The sequence below is a fragment of the Rhea pennata genome, chromosome 32 (assembly GCF_028389875.1).
Source record: "Rhea pennata isolate bPtePen1 chromosome 32, bPtePen1.pri, whole genome shotgun sequence".
Lineage (NCBI taxonomy): Eukaryota > Metazoa > Chordata > Aves > Rheiformes > Rheidae > Rhea > Rhea pennata.
Genome location: NC_084694.1, coordinates 577,039 through 596,527, shown reverse-complemented (window position 1 = coordinate 596,527; position 19,489 = coordinate 577,039). Strand labels below are relative to the sequence as shown.

Here is a 19,489-nt window from a genome sequence, read left to right as displayed (position 1 = left end):
CTGCCCCATAGAGCCCCCCCATGCCCTGCCCCCCCCCCCCCCGTGCTGCCCCATAGAGCCCCCACGACCCCCCCATCCCGCACCCTCCTCCCCTCCCCCCCCGCCTTGGGGGGCGGGGCCAAGCGCGCCCCGCCCCCGCCGCGCTGGGAGGGGCGGGGGAGGGGGGGCGGGCGGTGACGTCAGCGGCGCGCCGCGCGGTGACGTCAGCGCGGCGCCGGCATGGCGGCGCGGTGCCCGCTGGTGGAGGACAGCTTCAGCCGCCTCGGCTCGCAGAGCAACGTGTACGGGCTGGCGGCGCTGGCGGGCGGCGCGGGGCCCGGGCCCGGCCCCGGCGGGCTCCTCGCCGCCACCCTCAAGGGGAAGGTCATTTACTTCCGGTACCACGACCTGCGCCAGAAGCTGCGGCCCGTCGCCCGGGAGCTGCAGTTCACCTACATCCCGGGTCAGGGGTCGTGCGGGGTCAGAGGTCGCGGGGGGGGGGAGGGGCAGCCCCCTGCCTCCCGGGTCAGGGGTCACGTCGGGGGGAGGGGGCAGCCCCCTGCCTCCCGGGTCAGGGGTCACGTCAGGGGGAGGGGGCAGCCACCTGCCTCCCGGGTCAGGGGTCACGTCGGGGGGAGGGGGCAGCCACCTGCCTCCCGGGTCAGGGGTCACGTCGGGGGGAGGGGGCAGCCAGCTGTGTCCCGGGTCAGGGGTCGTGCGGGGTCAGAGGTCGCGGGGGGGGGAGGGGCAGCCACCTGCCTCCCGGGTCAGGGGTCACGTCGGGGGGAGGGAGCAGCCACCTGCCTCCCGGGTCAGGGGTCACGTCGGGGGGAGGGGGCAGCCAGCTGTGTCCCGGGTCAGGGGTCGTGCGGGGTCAGAGGTCACGTTGGGGGGTGGGGAGGGACAGGCCACCTTCCTGCCGGGTCGGGGGTCGTGTTGGAGGGAGGAGCAGGCCGCCTCTGGCCCAGGTCAGGGGTCGCAAGGGCGAGGGGTCGTGTTAGGGGGAGGGGCAGGTCGCTGCGTCCCGGGTCAGGGGTCACAGGGGGGTCAGGGGTCACGCTAGGGGGAGGGGCGGGCCTGCTGGCTCACAGGTCGCGGCGGGTCGGGGGGTCGCGTGGAGGGGGAGGAGGGGACAAGCTATAGCCTAGGTCAGAGGTTGCAGAGGGTCAGGGGTCGCAGAGGTGGATGGGGGGGGGGGCGGCCCGTCTATCAGCGAGGTCAGGGGTCGCGGAAGGTCAGGGGTCACCGGGGCCAGGGCCATATTTGGGGGGGGGGATCGCTGCAGAGACCTGGGCAGCTCCGGGGGGCGGCGGCGGGGCGGGGGGGGGGGGGTCGGATCCGGTGCCGGCGGCCGCCCGGCGCCGGCCGCTCACGCCGCCGCCGCCGCCGCAGTGGACGCCGAGATCGTCTCCATCGACTCCTTCCGCAAGTCGCCGCCGAAGCGCGGCCTCGTCGTGGGAATCACCTTCATCAAGGTAGGGCCGGGCGGCGCCCGCGCTCCCTCCCTTCCTCCCTCCCCGCCGCCGCCGCCGCCGCGCCGGCACCGCCGCCGCCGCCGCCCTTCCCGCCGCCTCCGCAGGACTCCGGCGACAAGGCGAGCCCCTTCCTCAACATCTACTGCGACTACGAGCCGGGCTCCGAGTACGACCTGGACTCCATCGCGCGTAAGCGGCGCCCGCGGCGCTCCGGACCCCTGAGGGGGGGGGGGGGTGTCTTTCCGCCCCCCGCTCCCCGCCGGGATGCGGTTCGTGCCCGGCGACGTCCAAAAACTCGGAGCAGAGCCGGGAATTCGAGCCGGACCCGAGCCCCCTCCGCGCCGGGCGGCCGGAGCGGAGCCTCGGGGCTTTGCCTCGCCGCGGTGGCGGCTCTGCGCCTTCCCGCCGGCTCTTCCCCGTCCTCTTCCCGCAGAAAGCTGCCTGAACCTGGAGCTGCAGTTCACGCCTTTCCAGCTCTACCACGCCGAGTGCGTACGACGCCCGCGCCCCCTCCCTGCCCGCCGCTCCCCCTTCGCGTCCCCCGAGCTCGGATCCCTCCCCCCCCCCCGGGAGGCGTCGGGTGCCTCGGGCTGCCGCGTTTCGCCCCGCTCCGGGCTGGGGTCGTCTCTGCTCGGCCCCGGCTTCGTCGTGGAGCCCGCGGGCGCGCGGCGGCGGCGCCGCTCCGAGCCGGCTCCCTGCAAGGGGCTGCGGTTTTCTCCGTCCCGGCTGGGGCCTCGGCTTCCTCCCCGCGGGCCGCTTCCCGGGTGACCCCCCGCCCCGTCCTCGCAGAGTCTGCGTCGGGGACAAGCCGGAGACCGTCTTCCTGCTGAGCGGGAACGACCCCTGCATCCACCTGTACAAGGAGGTGAGAGGAGGCGCTTGAGCCCGCCCGGTGTTTCGGCTTTTCCGTGCTGGAGACGCCTCCGAGCCCTGCGCGGCCCTGCCGAGGCTCGGGGCTGGGCGCGCGGGGGGGCGTTTGCCCCCGTGGGGGCGAGGTTGGGGGCAGAGCCGGGGCCGGAGGGCCGGGGGCTGAAGGGGGGACGGGACAGCCGGGGGCTTGCTCAGCGCCGCCGGCCTGCCCCCTCCCCTGCAGAACGAAGGTTTGCACCAGTTTGAGGAGCAGCCGGTGCAGAACCTCTTCCCCGAGCTCCAGGAGCTGCCGAGCAAGTAGGTTTGTCCGAGGAAGCGATTTCCCCGGGGGCGAGGGGCGGGCGCGCTGGCCTGCGCGACCCGCGTCCCGCTCAGCCGGGCCTCCCCGCGCCCCGCAGCGTCCTGTGGCTGGACGTCTGCAACATCCCCGGCTCGGGCCAGCGCGTCACCGCCTTCGGCTGCCAGAGCGGCTACGTCCGCGTCGCCCAGGTGGACCAGGCCAGCCGAGGTGAGAGCCGGCTGCCCTCCGAGCCCGCCCTTCCCCGCCGTTCCCCCTTCCGGCCCCGACGTCTCCCCGCGGCTGTCCGGAGCATGGAAAAACTCGGCTCCGAGGAGCTGCCCCGGCTCCGCCGCCCTCCGCGGGCCGTAGCCCTCGGCCTCAGCTAAGTCGCGTCTTTCCTGCTGCCGCCCTGGGCCTGGGTTTGGCTCCGGATCCGATGCCGGATGCCTCCGTGCCGCGTCCTCCTCGGCGACGTCCGCGGCGTCCGCGGGACGGCCGCCGGGAGCCCCTCGCGGCCCGGCGAGCCCCGCAGCGGCCGCTCTCTCCGCTCTCCGTTGCAGTGGTGCTCCAGAGCTGGAGCATCCAGCAGGACGGCCCCGTCTCCAAGGTGCTGGTGTTCGCGCTGCCGTCGACCTGCCCTCGGGGGGAGCCGGGCGCCGACGCGGCCGAGGATGGTGAGAGCCGGCGCCGGCGGGCCACGTGCGGCCCCCGCGCTCGACAGCGGCGGATCCGCTCCGTAAACCCCGATCCCCGCTTGCAGAGAGACCTGGGGCTCTCCAGAGCTCCGGTTCCCACCCGGCGATTGGAGAGGCTGGTGGGGCAGAGCCCTACCGCGGCCCCGGAAAACCCCGCGGGGGCCGGGGCGCTGTCCCCAACGCCGGGCTGCTGCTTCCTCCTCCTCCTCCTCCTCCTCCTCCTCCTCCCGCTCCTCCGCGAGCGGGCTGGGCAGGGCAGGAGCCCGGGCCTCGGCTGCGCGCCCGACCGCGTGTTCCTCCTTCCCCGCTCGCAGGCGAGGCCGGCGCCCCGCAGGGCTACAGCGTCCTCGTCACCAGCACCGTCGAGCTCTCCGTGGTGTACAGGTGAGCGCCGGGGCTCGGCCCCTCCTGCTCCCTCCTCGCCGCCGCCGGCCGAGGCCCCCGCGGAGCCACCTGGGCCCGGGCCCGGCACCGGCCGTCGGCGTCTCCCCCCGCCCTGCCCTCGGCTCCCCTAGGGACGTGCTGACGAGGGGCCTGAGCGACCAGCTGATCCTGCCGGGCAGCGACCAGTACGACAGCGTGCTCTGCGCCCTGGTGACCGACGTCGACTTCGACGGCGCCCGCGAGATCCTCCTCGGCACGTACGGGCAGGTGAGCGGGGCGTCCCGGCGGCGCGTCGCTCGTGGGCTTTTCCTTTTTTTTTTGAATTTTTGCTCTGAACGGGCTTGCTCTGGCGCCGAGCCTGCGCTCGGCTGCGCTGTCTGCGCCGCCCGGGGAGCCCCCCGCTCAGACTCGCCTGCCGCTCCCCAGCCCGTGTCCGTCTCCCTGTGCCGCAGGAGCTGCTCTGCTACAAGTACCGGAGCCCTGACGCTCCGCAAACCGCCGCCGCCGCGGGGCTCCCAGCCACGTCCCGGCGGGGCGGCGACTTCTACCTGCTCTGGAAGCGGAGTTTCCCCAGCCCGCTGCTCTCCATGGAGTACGTGGACCTGACCTCGGACGGGCTCTGTGAGCTGGCCGTGGTGTGCCTGAAGGGGCTCCACGTCTTGCAGGTGAGCGGCCCGCTGCGAGGCGGGCGGCGGCGGCAGCGCCCGTCCGGCTTCCGCACCGCCGCCGCCCCGCTCTCCTCGCCTGCCCTCTCCTCTCCCGGCCGCAGCACAGCCTGGTGCAGACGGCCCAGTGCGTCCTGGAGAGGCTCCGCCGGGAAGCGGCGCGCGCGGCCCAGCGCAGCCTCGGCGCCGGCGCCGCGACGCCGGAGGGACGGTGACGGCCGGCGGCGGGGCGCCCCGAGGAGCCGGCTTCGGCGAGAGCCGCGGGACCGGGCGACGGAGGAGGACGGCGCCTTGGGCCGGATACGAGCCCGAACGTGGGGAAAACGCCCCCGGAATCCTCCGGCCTCGCCACGGAGGCAGGAGGCGGCGCGGGCAGATCCTGGCCTCGCTCTCAGCAAGGCTGCGGCCAGCTTGGATGTAAATTTGTCGCGCCGCGGGCAGTAAACACGCACGTGTGCCCAGCTTCCTGCTGGCAGCCCTTTCTTCCCCGAGGGATGCCCAAGGGTGCCAGGAAAGCCGGGCGATGCTGCTCTCCCCGCCCGGCCCCCCCTCCGCGCCCCGGGGCCGGGGCATGGCCGCGCTCCAGCCGGCGGAGCGCGGGGCGGGAGCAGGGCTCCGCGCTCGGAGCTGGAGGCTCCGAACCGGCCTCGAGCGCCGCGGGGCTGGGCTGGGGGCCCCCGGCCGGGCTCGCTCTTGCGGCGCGGCAGCGAGCTCCCCCCTCCGCGGCGTTCGCTGCGCGGCGGCTCTGAGCCTCCCTGCCGGGTGCCTCCCCTCCTCGCTGCGGCGCCTTCGCGTCTGGTTCCTGCGCTGATCGTGCCACAGCCGAGGAAGGGGCTGGAGCGCGGGGAGGCGCCGCGAGCGAGACGGCTCGGGGGAGCCGGAGGCTGGACGGGCCCCTCCGGGCGATGCCCGAGAGGCCCCGGGCGCCGGTGAAGCGCGAGTGACTCGTCCCAGCAGGTGACTGGGGAGGGCTGGGGGGGAAGGGGAACACCCCGGGCCGGGGACTGGGGTGGACGTTGGTGCGCGGGGTTTTTTGGGGGGGGGGGGAGAGGGGGAGGCCGCGAGCCCCCAGCACCGAGCGGCCTCGCGCTCAGCGTCCGCTCCGGGGGCCGCGACAGGTTCCCCCCGCACCTCGGGCAGCGCCAGCGGCTCGTTCCAGGCTCGGCGGCTTCCCTGCAGCCGGGAGCGGCCCCCGGGGGCCCCCCGGGTTTCGGGTCGCCCTGGGGTGTGTGTGGGGGGTCCCCTCGGTTTTGGGGTCCCCCCCCCCCCCCGCCGCTCCCCGGCACGAGGATTGGGCGCTCCCGGCCCTGGGAAGGAGTCGCCCCGCTCGGAAGGGGAAAGTGAGGCAGGGCTGGGGAGGGGGGGGGCGGAGGGCCCAGGCGTCCGGGCGCGGAGCTGTCCAGCGGCGCTGTCCGCCGCGCCGGTGCTGAACGGCGGCGCCGCCGCCCCGGGGAGGCTCCGCCGGCCCCAGTGTGTGTCCCCCCCCCCCCGCCCCGGTCCCGGTGCCCCCCGGGGAGATGCTGCCCGGTCTCGGGTCTCCCCCCACCCGCGGTCCTCGGTCTCTCCCCGGTCCCAGTGTCCCCCCCGGTCCCGGGTCTCCCCCAGGTCCCGGTGTCCCCCGGGGAGATGCTGCCAGTCCCGGGTCTCCCCCCCCCCCGCCCCCCCGGTCCTGGGTCTTCCCCGGTCCCGGATCTCCCCCGGGCCGGTGCCCCCCCTCCTCTCCCGGGTCTGCCCCGGTCACAGGTCCCCGGTCCCGGTGCTCCCGGGTCTCCCCCGGTCCCGGTGCCTCCCCCGTCCTGTCCCCCTCCCCCACCCTCGGGTCTGCCCCTGTCTCGGATGTTCCCCCCCCCCCCCGGTCCTGGATCTCCCCCGGGCCGGTGCTCCCGGGTTTCCCTCCCCCCCGGGTCTCTCCCGGTCCCGGTGTCCCCCCGGCCCCCCCCCCCGGGTCTGCCCCGGCGCCGCTGCCCCCCCGGCGGGGCCCGGCGGGGCGGGGGCGGCCGGCAGCGCCTCGGCTCCCGCCTCCCTGCGCGCTCCCGCCTCCGCCCCCGGCCCGGCCCGGCCCGGCCCCCCCGGCCCGGCCCCCCCCCCGGCCCCGCCGCCCTCCCACTCGCGGCAGCGGCGGCTCCTGCCAGGCGGCGCCATGGACGAGTAACGGGCGCCGGGAAGCGGGTCCGGCCGCGGCGGAGCCAGGTAGGACCGGGCCGGGGCGGGGGGGGGGGGTCCGGAGCTCTGCCCCCCCAGCAGCCCCCCAAATCCCACCGCCCACCCCTCCCCTTTGCAGCACCTGCGGATTCGCCCCAGCTGCCGGTTCCCCCCCCCCAACCGAGATCCCCCCCCCCCGCCTTCTCCATCCTCCAACTTCCCGGGGTTTTTCCCGCTGCGCCGAGCTCGGCCGGGGGCTTCCCGGGGCTCGGCGGCGGCGGCGGCGGCGCTGCTGCTGTCGGCGGGTTTGTTGTTGTTGTTATTATTATTATTATTATCGTGATTTTTGTGGCTGCTGCCGCTGCTGCCGCTGCTGCACGTTAATGGTGGGAGAGCGGCTGGCGGAGAAGCGGCAGCGGCTGCTGCTTAATCCCGGCTAACGAGCGTCGCGCGCTGCAAAAACAAAATCCGCAGAGTTCCCGTCTGCAGGAACAGGTGTTTGGGGGGGGGGGGGAACAAACAAAAAAACCCCTAAAAGAGCAACCGCCAGAGCCCCGGTTCTGGGCGAGGGGAAACCCCCGGTGCCTCCGCTCGACCCCGCGGGGGGGGGGGTTCGGGCTCCCCGCCTGCTCCCGGGGCTCCCCCCCGGCCGCGGCCCGGGAAACGCGCGGAGCGGCGAGGCCGGTGCCGGCGGGAGCCGGGCGGGCGAGGTGCTTCGGAGAGGCCGGCGGGGAGAGGAGCTGCCGGGGCACGGGCCGAAGCCGCCGGTGTCCGTAGGGGCCGCCGGTGTCCGTAGGGGCTGCGGGCCCCAGCCCGGCTGGTCCCTCGCCATATGCAGGGTCAGCGCCCGCCGCGGCTTCTCCGCAGCCCAGCCCGGTTGTCCCTCCATCCCGGCGTTCCCTGCATCCGAGCCCAGCATTCCCTGCATCCCAGCCCAGCGTTCCCTGCAACTTGGCCTGGTGCTCCCTGCATCCCAGCCTGATGTTCCCAGTATCCCAGCCTGACATTCCCTGTCAGGTCCAGCCTGACCATCCCAGTCTGGTGCTCGCTCCATCCCAGCCTGGCATTTCCTGCATCCTGGTCCAGCATTCCCTCTATCCCAGCCCAGCATTCCCTGCATCCTGGCCCAGCATTCCCTGCATCCCAGTCTGGTGCTCGCTCCATCCCAGCCCAGTGTTCCCTGCATCCTGGCCTGGCTTTCCCTCCATGCCGGCCTGGTTCTATGCATCCTAGCCCAGTGTTCCCAGTATCCCAGCCTGGCATTCTCTGCATCCCAGTCTGGTGCTCGCTCCATCCCAGCCTGGCACTCCCTGCATCTCGGCCCAGCCTTTCCTGCTTCCCAGCCTGGCATTCCCTGCATCCCAGCCCAGTGCTCCCTGAATCCCAGCCTGTTGCTCCCAGTATCCCAGCCTGGTGTTGCCGGTATCCCAGCCCGGTGCTCCCTGCATCCCAGCCCGGCATTCCCCGCATCGGGCTGGGGGGAATGCCTTGGATTTCCCAAGCTGCCTGGGGATCCCCTGGCTCCGTGCGCAGGGACTGTCATGCAGCGAAGCGACGGGTTTCTTCCCAAACTTCCCTGGGGCCGGAGCAGCGGCTCCGCTTCGGAACATGTTTGGATTATTCTGGAAGGAAACGCCACTGGGAATGGCTCTGCTGGAGCCGCCGCTCTCCCCCGGCCCACGGCGAGTCTGAACCCGGCGAGGGGCTCGGGCCGCATCCCGAATCGCGGCTCCGCCGGCTCCGTGCCCCCGGCGGGACCCGCTCCGGGCGCCTGGGGCCGCTCCGCCGGGGCCTTCCCGAGGAAACCCAGCAGCTTCCCGGGGCCTTTCCAGCGCCTCCCCCCTGCCCTCCGCCCCCGCGGTGCCTTGCTGGAGCCCGGAGCCGCCGCAGTGCCCGGTTCCCTTCCCACCTTTCCCAGTGGGAATTTGCAGGTTCGAGGCCTCCGGCCACCTTCCCTGCGGCTCCTTCCGCCTCCCAACTCGGGATCGGCCCCCGGAGCCGGGAATGCCGGGGCTCGGTGCCCCTCGGCATCCCAGAGCGGGGAACGCGGGGGCTTGGCGCCCCTCGGCATCCCGGGACCGGGAGCGCTGGGTCGGAGGCGTTAGCGGCCGCCAGCTCCTGCCGCGGCAGCCGGGGAAAGCGCTCGGCATCGTCGCTTTTCCCGCTGAATAAACCTCCCGGACAGTTTAATTGATGTTTCACCCAGACGCTGGTAATGAGGCTATTAAATTAATTACAGCCGTGTTGGCGCTGGGAGCGGAGAGGCTGCTTGTCGCTGGCCCGGGAGAGCAGGGGCCGGGCGGCAGGAGCAGAGCGCGTGGGGCCGTGGGGCCCGGCTCTGCCGCGGGACCCGGTGTCCTGCTTGGCTTTCCCACCGCTGCCGTGGGGCCGGTGCGAAGAGGCTGCTGCGATGGGGCAGCGCGACGGGGTTGGTGCAATGGGCCTGTGCAGTGGGGCAGCCGATGGGACCGGTGCGATGGGGCAGCGCAATGGGGCCTGTGCAATGGGACCGGTGCAATGGGACTGGTGCAATGGGGCAGCGTGATGGGACCCGTGCAATGGGACTGGAGCAATGGGACTGGTGCAATGGGGCAGCTGGTGGGACCGGTGCAATGGGGCAGCGCAACGGGGCCCGTGCAATGGGGCCTGTGCAATGGGATCTTTACAACGGGACTGTTGCAATGGGGCAGTGCAAAGGGGCTGGTGCAATGGGGCTGCCACAGTGAAGCAGTGCAATGGGGCCAGTGCAATGGGGCCGGTGCAATGGGACTGCTGCAGTGGGGCAGTGCAGTGGGGCAGAGCAACGAGGTTGCTGCAGCGGGGCAGCACAGTGGGGCCAGCACAACGGATCTGCTGCAGTGGGGCAGTCCGGTGGGGCTGGTACGACGGGACGGGGACGGGTCCCTCTCCGCCGTGCCCCACACCGCCCAGCTGCAGCACATCTGTGCCGCCGGGTGCCTTGGCGGGGGGAGAGGGGCCGGGGGATCCCCCTGAGCCGGGGTGGGGTGGGGGGGGACGCTCCCGGCTGAGCCGTGGGGCCGGAGCGGTGGGGGGGGGGGGGGCTGGGAGCGGGCACCGTGGGGGCGGCGGGGCCGTGGGGGCGGCGGGGCCGTGGGGGCGGCCGGCTCCGGCCCCCCCCCGGCCGCTCTCGGGGTCCCATCCCGCTCTCCATCACCCTTTTTATAGCCGTTGCCGTCTCCCGTTGCCATGGGAACCACGCGGTTGCCAGGGTGGAGCCTCCGCGCGCCCACGCGCCCCCAGACACCCTCGGCGCCGCGGGCGGGGGGGATCGGCCGTGGGGGGGGCACGAACATCACCCCACGGCCACAGTCACCCCACAGTTGAGCATCATCCCATGGTTGAGCATCGCCCCACGGCTGAGCATCGCCCCACGGTTGAGCATCGCCCCACGGTTGAGCATCACCCCATGGTTGAGCATCGCCCCATGATCGAGCATCACCCCATTGCTGCTGTTCCCAGCCCCATGGCTGAGCATCACCCCATGGTTGAGCATCATCCCACGGTTGAGCATCACCCCATGGTTGAGCATTGCCCTATGATCAAGCATCACCCCATTGCTTCTGTCCCCAGCCCCATGGCTGAGCATCGCCCCATGATCCCTGGCCCGATGGCTGAACACTGACCCATTGCTGAGCATCACCCCACGGTCACCAGCCCCATGGCTACCTTGTCCACCAACTTTGCTAAGTATTGTGCCCCTGCTGCCAGCCCCAGCCCCGCCTTCCCCTGCCCCATCATCATCTCCAGCCCTGTCATCACCATCCCCAGCCCCATCACTACCCACAACCCCGTCACCACCATCTCCAGCCCCACAACTACCCCAACCCCATCACCACCATCTCCAGCCCCATCACTACCACCTCCAGCCTCATCATTACCCCAACCCTATCACCACCATCCCCAGCCCCACAACTACCCCAACCCTACCACCACCATCTCCAGCCCCATCACCACCATCTCCAGCCCCATCACTACCCCAGCCCTATCACCACCATCTCCTGCCCCATCACTGCCATCCCCAGCCCCATCACCATCATCTCCAGCCCCATCACTGCCACCATTTCTTTAAGCCTCTACACAGTGTGGGGGGGAAGCGGCTTAGCCCCCTCACCCCCACCCCCCAGCCCAGCTACGGTGTGGGGTGCTGGGCTGCCACGACCCCCATCTCCACCTTCGCAGGTCAGCGGTGGGCACCATGGCCGCGGCGTGGCGTGCGGCGCTGCTGGCCACCCTGCTGCTGGCCGAGCCCTGCGCCCCGGAGCCGGCGGCCGAGGCCAACGGCACCTGCCAGGGCTCCAACCGGTGCCAGCCCGGCGTGCTGCTGCCCGTGTGGCAGCCCGACAACCCCTCCTTCGGCGACAAGGCCGCCCGCGCCATCGTCTACTTCGTGGCCATGATGTACATGTTCCTGGGCGTCTCCATCATCGCCGACCGCTTCATGGCCTCCATCGAGGTCATCACCTCCAAGGAGAAGGAGATCACCATCACCAAGGCCAACGGGGAGACCAGCATCGGCACCGTGCGCATCTGGAACGAGACCGTCTCCAACCTCACCCTCATGGCCCTGGGCTCCTCGGCGCCCGAGATCCTCCTCTCCGTCATCGAGGTCTGCGGGCACAACTTCCAGGCGGGCGAGCTGGGGCCCGGCACCATCGTGGGCAGCGCCGCCTTCAACATGTTCGTGGTGATCGCCGTCTGCGTCTACGTCATCCCCAGCGGCGAGAGCCGCAAGATCAAGCACCTGCGGGTCTTCTTCGTCACGGCCTCCTGGAGCATCTTCGCCTACATCTGGCTCTACCTGATCCTGGCCGTCATCTCGCCCGGCGTGGTGCAGGTGTGGGAAGCCCTCCTCACCCTCATCTTCTTCCCCGTGTGCGTGGTCTTCGCCTGGGCCGCCGACAAGCGGCTCCTCTTCTACAAGTACGTCTACAAGCGCTACCGGGCCGACCCGCGCAGCGGCATCATCATCGGCACCGAGGGCGAGCTGCCCAAGGGCATCGAGATGGACGGTGGCTTCCTGGCCCCCGAGCGCCGGGAGGCCGAGGGGGCGGCCGCCGCCTCGCCGGCCCTCGCCGAGCCCACGCCAGAGGAGAAGGAGCTGGATGAGAGCCGCCGCGAGGTCATCCAGATCCTCAAGGACCTCAAGCAGAAGTACCCCGAGAAGGAGCTGGAGCAGCTGGTGGAGATGGCCAACTACTACGCCCTGCTGCACCAGCAGAAGAGCCGGGCTTTCTACCGCATCCAGGCCACCCGCATGATGACCGGCGCCGGCAACATCCTCAAGAAGCACGTGGCCGAGTTCTCCAAGAAGGCCTCCAACCTGCTGGAGGTGCCGTCGGACGCGGAGGAGGAGACCTGCAGCCGCATCTTCTTCGAGCCCTGCATGTACCACTGCCTGGAGAACTGCGGCTCGGTGACGCTCTCGGTGGCCTGCCAGCACGGCGCCGAGGCCAACCACACCTTCTACGTCGACTACAAGACGGAGGACGGCTCGGCCAAGGCGGGCTCCGACTACGAGTACAGCGAGGGGACGCTGATCTTCAAGCCGGGCGAGACGCAGAAGGAGCTGAAGATTGGCATCATCGACGACGACATCTTCGAGGAGGACGAGCACTTCTTCGTGCGGCTCCTCAACCTGCGGGTGGGCGACGCCGAGGGCATGTTCGAGACGGACTCGGCCGAGCACCCCAAGGGCCGCCTGGTGACGCCGCTGGTGGCCACCGTCACCATCCTGGACGACGACCACGCCGGCATCTTCACCTTCCAGGACCGGCTGCTGCACGTCAGCGAGTGCCAGGGCACGGTGGAGGTGAAGGTGGTGCGGAGCTCGGGCGCCCGCGGCACCGTCCTGCTGCCCTACCGCACCGTGGAGGGCACGGCGCGCGGCGGCGGCGTCGACTACGAGGACGCCTGCGGCGAGCTGGAGTTCAAGAACGACGAGACCGCGTGAGTGCCGGCGTGCGAGAGGTCGTGCAGTGCGTGCGCAAGGGCCCGTGCAACAGGGCGCGTGTGCGAGGATGCATGCAATACGTGCGAGTGCAAAGGGGGTGGGTGTGTGTGCATGCAAGGGCCTGTGCAATGGGATGTGTGTGCAAGGATGCGTGCAAGTGCAAAGGTAGTTAGTGCACAAGGGGCTGTGCAACGGGGTGTGCGTGTAAGGATGTGTGCAATACGTGTGAGTGCAAAGGTGTGTGTGTGTGTGCGTGCACAAGGGTCTGTAAAATGGGATGCCTGTGCAAGGGTCCATGCAATGAGGTGCATGTGCAAGGGGCTGTGCAATAGTGTGTGTGCACCCGAGTTTGTGCAATGGTGTGCACGTGCAAGGGTCATGCAATGGGGTGTGTATGCAAGGACCCATGCAACGTGTGTGTGTGTGCAAGGGTCTGTGAAATGGTGTGTGTGTGCCAAGATCCAGGCAACAGGGTGCATGTGCAAAGGTCTGTGCAATGGCTGAGCGTGCAAGGGCCCGTGCACTGGGTGCATGTGCAAACGCCTGTGCAATGGGTGTGCACGCTTTGCTCTGGGGTAGATGCTTGGCTGCTTGTGCAAGCCAGACCAACCCATGTGAGCAGGGTGGCCCTGGGCACACTCGTGTGAGCAAGGCAGCCCCATGCACGGGCAGATGGGGGGACGGCTGGATGGACGGACGCCTGGGTCCCCCGGCCCGGCGGCTGCGGGCAGGGCTGGGAGCCGGTTCCCACCGTGGCTCGTGCACGTGCTTGTGCATAGGTGTGCGCATGCACGTGGAGGTGTCCATGCACCAGTGCCCGAGGCCGTGCATGCATGCGCGTGCGCATGTGCACACAGAGGTGCCCGTGTGCCAGCACCCGTGGGCGTGCGTGGGTGTGTGCACGCAGAGGCGTCCATGTGCCAGTGCCCATGGTGATGCACACGCATGTGCGAGGGTGTGCGCGTGCAGGCAGAGGTGTCCGTGCACCAGCGCCTGTGGCAGTGCACGCACACGTGCGCGGGTGCAGGCAGAGGTGTCTGTGGGCCGGTGCCCAGGGTGGTGCATGCGTGCGGGCATGAGTGTGCGTGTGCAGGCAGGAGGGTCCGTGGGGCGGTGCACACGTGCGTGCAGGGGTGTGCATGTGCAGGCAGAGAGGTCCGTGGGGCGGTGCACGCGTGTGGGCGCAGGCAGAGGGGTCCGTGGGCCGGCGCCCGGGGCGATGCACGCACGCGTGCGCGGGTGCGCGTGTGCAGGCAGAGGGGTCCGCAGGGCGGTGCACACGCGTGTGCGCGTTCACGCGTGTGCACACGGCGGCGGCCGCGTCTCGCCCGCCCGCAGGAAGACGCTGCAGGTGAAGATCGTGGACGACGAGGAGTACGAGAAGAGGGAGAACTTCTTCATCGAGCTGGGGCCGCCGCGCTGGCTCAAGCGGGGCATCTCGGGTACGGCCGCGCCGCCCGGACGCCTGGGCCCACGGGGGCGGGGGGTGGGGGGGGGCCCGGGTCCCCTCCCTCACCCCCCCCGGCTCCGGCTCACCCCCTCCCTCTCCCCTTGCAGCTCTCCTGCTGGCCCAAGGTAAGAGCCTTCCTCCGCCTCCTCCTCCTCCTCCGCCACCGCCAGCTCCTCGGTTGGCCCTGGCGTGGGTCTCCCTGCGCCCACGGGTGTCCCTGCACCCATGCGTGTCCGTGCACCCACGTGTCTCCCTGCACCCACGGGTTTCCCCACACCTATGCGTGTCCCTGCACCCATGCATGTTCCTGAGCCCACGTGTGTCCCTGCACCCACACGTGCCCCTGCACCCATGCGTGTCCCTGCACCCACGCATCTCCCTGCACCCATGCATGTTCCTGAGCCCACGTGTGTCCCTGCACACACACGTGTCCCTGCACCCACCTGCGTCCCTGTACCCATGGGTTTCCCTGCACCCACAAGTGTCCCTGCACCCATGGGTCTCCCTGCACTCACGCGTGTCCCTGTTCCCATGCCGTGTCCCCTCCCCCACGCCGTGTCCCCCACACGTGTCCCCCGCCCCACGTGTGTCCCTGCTCCTATGCCGTGTCCCCTCACCCACGCCATGTCCCCCACACGAGTCCCCCGGTCCACGCATGTCCCTGCTCCCATGCCATGTCCCCTGCCCCACACTGTGTCCCCACGCCGTGCCGTGTGCCACTGCTATGCCGTGTCCCTGCCCCGCGTCCCCCACCCCGCGCGTGTCCCTGTCCCACATGTGTCCCCTGCCCCACGCCATGTCCCTCCCCTGCCCCACACGTGTCCCCCTCCCCCACGCGTGTCCCCCGCCCCACGCGGGTCCCCGCCCCGCGCCCCGACCCGCCGTGTCCCGCAGCCGAGGGCGAGCGCAAGCTCTCCGCCGAGGAGGAGGAGGCCCGGCGCATCGCCGAGATGGGCAAACCCGTCCTGGGCGAGAACTGCCGCCTCGAGGTCATCATCGAGGAGTCCTACGACTTCAAGGCAACGAGGGGCCGGGGGGACGCGGGGGGGCCCAGGCGTCCGGCGAGGGGCGGGGGGGCGGGCGCCGCGGCGGGCCGAGACCCGGCCGGCTCGGCGCCGGCGCGGCGCGGCCTGAGCGCCGGCTCCCCGCAGAACACCGTGGACAAGCTCATCAAGAAGACGAACCTGGCCGTGGTGATCGGGACGCACTCGTGGCGGGAGCAGTTCCTGGAAGCCATCACCGTCAGCGCGGGTGGGCGCCGGCACCTGTGTGCACACCTGTCTGCACGCCTGTGTGCGCGCCTGTGTGCACACCTGTGCGCACGCCTGGGCACCCGCACGCTTGCTTGCATTTGTGCATGCCCATGTGTATGTGTGCACACCTGTGAGCGTGGGCACCTGCACACTTGCTTACACATGCACATGCCCGCGTGCATGTGTGTGCACCTGCGTGCCTGGGCACCCGCACGCTTGCTTGCACGTGTGCACACCTGCGTGCATGTGTGTGCGCCTGCGTGCCTGGGCACCCGCACGCTTGCTTGCATGTGTGCACCCTGGGGATACCCAGCCATGGCCCCCCCCCCAATTCCTGGGGACCCCCATCCCTTTGGGACACCATCCCTTGGGCACCCCCCATCCCTTGGGCACCCCCATCCCTTGGGGACACCATCCCTTGGGCACCCCCATCCCTTTGGAACACCATCCCTTGGGCACCCCCATCCCTTGGGCACCCCCATCCCTTGGGCACCCCCATCCCTGAGACCCCCCCCATCCCTGGGCACCCCCATCCCTTGGGGACTCCCATGCCCAGAGACGCCCATCCCCGGGGTCACCCATTGCGGGGGGCCCCGCGGCCCAGGGGAGGGGGTGGGGGGGCTGCGGTGGGGGGGGGGGGGTCCCGGCGCTGACGACGGCCTTGCTCGGGCAGGCGAGGAGGAGGAGGAGGAGGACGGGCGGGAGGAGCGGCTGCCGTCCTGCTTCGACTACGTGATGCACTTCCTGACGGTCTTCTGGAAGGTGCTCTTCGCCTGCGTGCCGCCCACCGAGTACTGCAACGGCTGGGCCTGCTTCGGCGTCTCCATCCTCCTCATCGGCGTCCTCACCGCCCTCATCGGCGACCTGGCCGCCCACTTCGGCTGCACCGTCGGCCTCAAGGACTCCGTCAACGCCGTCGTCTTCGTGGCCCTCGGCACCTCCATCCCCGGTACGGCCGGCGCCGGCCGGGTACGGGCAGGGTGTTATGGGGCACAGGGGGCCAGGGGATGGGCTGTGGGTGCAGGGGGGATGGGTTACGGGGCGCAGGGGGTGAGGGGATGGGCTGTGGGTGCAGGGGGGATGGGTTATGGGGCACAGGGGGCCAGGGGATGGGCTGTGGGTGCAGGGGGGATGGGTTATGGGGCACAGGGGGCCAGGGGATGGGCTGTGGGTGCAGGGGGGATGGGTTATGGGGCGCAGGGGGCCAGGGGATGGGCTGTGGGTGCAGGGGGGATGGGTTATGGGGTGCAGGGGGCCAGGGGATGGGCTGTGGGTGCAGGGAGGATGGGTTATGGGGTGCAGGGGGTGAGGGGATGGGCTGTGGGTGCAGGGGGGATGGGTTATGGGGCACAGGGGGTGAGGGGATGGGCTATGGGTGCAGGCGGGATGGGTTATGGGGCACAGGGGGCCAGGGGATGGGCTGTGGGTGCAGGGGGGATGGGTTATGGGGTGCAGGGGGCCAGGGGATGGGCTGTGGGTGCAGGGGGGATGGGTTATGGGGCATAGGGGGCCAGGGGATGGGCTGTGGGTGCAGGGGGGATGGGTTATGGGGTGCAGGGGGTCAGGGGATGGGCTGTGGGTGCAGGGGGGATGGGTTATGGGGTGCAGGGGGCCAGGGGATGGGCTGTGGGTGCAGGGGGGATGGGTTATGGGGTGCAGGGGGTCAGGGGATGGGCTGTGGGTGCAGGGGGGATGGGTTATGGGGCACAGGGGGCCAGGGGATGGGCTGTGGGTGCAGGGGGGATGGGTTATGGGGCACAGGGGGTCAGGGGATGGGCTGTGGGTGCAGGGGGGATGGGTTATGGGGTGCAGGGGGTCAGGGGATGGGCTGTGGGTGCAGGGGGGATGGGTTATGGGGCACAGGGGGTGAGGGGATGGGCTATGGGTGCAGGCAGGATGGGTTATGGGGCACAGGGGGCCAGGGGATGGGCTGTGGGTGCAGGGGGGATGGGTTATGGGGTGCAGGGGGCCAGGGGATGGGCTGTGGGTGCAGGGGGGATGGGTTATGGGGCACAGGGGGCCAGGGGATGGGCTATGGGTGCAGGCGGGATGGGTTATGGGGCACAGGGGGCCAGGGGATGGGCTGTGGGTGCAGGGGGGATGGGTTATGGGGCACAGGGGGCCAGGGGATGGGCTGTGGGTGCAGGGGGGATGGGTTATGGGGCACAGGGGGCCAGGGGATGGGCTGTGGGTGCAGGGGGGATGGGTTATGGGGTGCAGGGGGTGAGGGGATGGGCTGTGGGTGCAGGGGGGATGGGTTATGGGGCACAGGGGGCCAGGGGATGGGCTGTGGGTGCAGGGGGGATGGGTTATGGGGTGCAGGGGGTCAGGGGATGGGCTGTGGGTGCAGGGGGGATGGGTTATGGGGTGCAGGGGGTCAGGGGATGGGTTATGGGGCGCAGGGGGTGAGGAGACATGTCATATGGCACATGGGGCAGGGACACGGCTATGGGGCGCGTGGAGAGGGGACACGGCTATGGGGCGCGGGTGGGGGGTGCCGGGCCCGTTGGGGCTCTGCCGGGGGCACCGTGCTCCGGCCCGGAGCCGGGAGGTGACGCGGCCCCACTGCGCTGTCCTGTCCCTGGTGTCCCCGTCCCTCCATGCCCCCCCATGTCCCTGTGTCCCCACGTCTCCCTGTCTGTGCTGTGTCCCTGGGCCCCACGGCCCCGGGCCCCACGGCCCCGTGTCCTCCTGACGGTGCTGTGTCCCTGGGCCCCACGGCCCCGTGTCCCCCTGATGGTGCTGTGCCTCCGTGTCCCCAAATCCACCACGTCCCCGTGTCCGTGTCCTCCGTCCCATGCTGACGTCATGTCCCTATGCCTGTCCCCTGCCCCACGCCTGCATTGTGTCCATGTCCCACGTCCCCACACCCATGCCATGTCCCTGTCCCCCTGGTCCCTCACCTATGCCGTGTCCCCGTGTCCCTGTGTCCATGCCATGTCCATGTCCCACATCCCCATGCCCATGCCATGTCCCTGTCCCCATGGTCCCTCACCTATGCCGTGTCCCCGTGTCCCTGTGTCCATGCCATGTCCATGTCCCACGTCCCCACACCCATGCCATGTCCCTGTCCCCCTGGTCCCTCACCTATGCCGTGTCCCCGTGTCCCTGTGTCCATGCCATGTCCATGTCCCACATCCCCATGCCCATGCGATGTCCCTGTCCCCATGGTCCCTCACCTATGCCATGTCCCTGTGTCCCTGTGTCCATGCCATGTCCATGTCCCACATCCCCATGCCCATGCCATGTCCCTGTCCCCATGGTCCCTCACCTATGCCATGTCCCCGTGTCCCTGTGTCCATGCCATGTCCATGTCCCACGTCCCCATGCCCATGCCATGTCCCTGTCCCCATGGTCCCTCACCTATGCCATGTCCCTGTGTCCCTGTGTCCATGCCATGTCCATGTCCCACATCCCCATGCCCATGCCATGTCCCTGTCCCCATGGTCCCTCACCTATGCCATGTCCCCGTGTCCCTGTGTCCATGCCATGTCCATGTCCCACATCCCCATGCCCATGCGATGTCCCTGTCCCCATGGTCCCTCACCTATGCCATGTCCCTGTGTCCATGCCATGTCCATCCCCCTGTCTCCCTGTGCCCCACACCCCCATGCCCACGCCGTGTCCCTGTCCCCATGTCCCTGTGTCCTCACGTCCACGTCGTGTCCCCGTGCTCCTCTCCCCTGTGTCTCCCTGTCCCATGACCCCATGCCCGTGCCATGTCCCCGCGTCCCTGCCGTGTCGCCGTCCCCGGGCCCCCGCAGACACCTTCGCCAGCAAGGTGGCCGCGCTGCAGGACCAGTGCGCGGACGCCTCCATCGGCAACGTGACGGGCTCCAACGCCGTCAACGTCTTCCTGGGGCTCGGCGTCGCCTGGTCCGTGGCCGCCATTTACTGGGCGGCGCAGGGCCGGGACTTCGAGGTGCAGACGGGCACCCTGGCCTTCTCCGTCACCCTCTTCACCATCTTCGCCTTCGTCTGCATCAGCGTGCTCATGTACCGCCGGCGGCCCCACATCGGCGGCGAGCTGGGGGGGCCCCGCACCGCCAAGCTCCTCACCGCCGCCCTCTTCCTCGGCCTCTGGCTCCTCTACATCCTCTTCGCCAGCCTCGAAGCCTACTGCCACATCAAGGGCTTCTGAGCGGTGCCACCGGGGACGCGGGTGGGGACGGGGCGGCCCCTCGTGCCAGCCCCGTGGGGTGGCAGGGGGGGAAGGGGCCGGGGCGCAGCCTCGCGTGCTGGGCGGGGGGGGGGGGGTCTTCATGTCCCCGCGGGGTCCTCCTGGTGTCCCCACGGGCCCATGGGGTCCTCCAGGTATCTCCATG

At 70.9% G+C, this 19,489-nt stretch overlaps 2 protein-coding genes across 7 annotated transcripts; both read left to right on the top strand.

Annotated features, from left to right (window-relative positions):
- The first annotated feature begins 207 nt into the window (after nucleotides 1-207).
- Nucleotides 208-4,811, top strand: KPTN (kaptin, actin binding protein). Of its 3 annotated transcripts, none has more exons than XM_062598247.1 (12): nucleotides 208-442; nucleotides 1,372-1,454; nucleotides 1,559-1,643; nucleotides 1,888-1,942; nucleotides 2,244-2,319; nucleotides 2,548-2,621; nucleotides 2,723-2,832; nucleotides 3,165-3,278; nucleotides 3,614-3,683; nucleotides 3,815-3,950; nucleotides 4,136-4,348; nucleotides 4,453-4,811. In XM_062598247.1, the coding sequence occupies exons 1-12, from the start codon at nucleotides 220-222 to the stop codon at nucleotides 4,561-4,563; spliced, it is 1,350 nt and encodes a 449-aa protein (XP_062454231.1). In that variant the 5' UTR covers nucleotides 208-219; the 3' UTR covers nucleotides 4,564-4,811. The 3 variants fall into 3 exon arrangements, with proteins under 3 accessions (XP_062454231.1, XP_062454229.1, XP_062454232.1); XM_062598245.1 differs by having other exon boundaries at nucleotides 3,365-3,683; XM_062598248.1 differs by lacking the exons at nucleotides 4,136-4,348; nucleotides 4,453-4,811 and having other exon boundaries at nucleotides 2,700-2,832; nucleotides 3,365-3,903.
- Nucleotides 4,812-10,889: 6,078 nt separating this feature from the next.
- SLC8A2 (solute carrier family 8 member A2) lies at nucleotides 10,890-19,305 on the top strand. Of its 4 annotated transcripts, none has more exons than XM_062598259.1 (7): nucleotides 10,890-12,457; nucleotides 13,800-13,903; nucleotides 14,019-14,036; nucleotides 14,806-14,930; nucleotides 15,063-15,162; nucleotides 15,838-16,113; nucleotides 18,929-19,305. In XM_062598259.1, the coding sequence occupies exons 1-7, from the start codon at nucleotides 10,905-10,907 to the stop codon at nucleotides 19,303-19,305; spliced, it is 2,553 nt and encodes an 850-aa protein (XP_062454243.1). In that variant the 5' UTR covers nucleotides 10,890-10,904. The 4 variants fall into 4 exon arrangements, with proteins under 4 accessions (XP_062454243.1, XP_062454244.1, XP_062454246.1 ...); XM_062598260.1 differs by lacking the exon at nucleotides 14,019-14,036 and adding an exon at nucleotides 14,372-14,394 and having other exon boundaries at nucleotides 13,800-13,904; XM_062598262.1 differs by lacking the exon at nucleotides 14,019-14,036.
- Nucleotides 19,306-19,489: the final 184 nt, after the last annotated feature.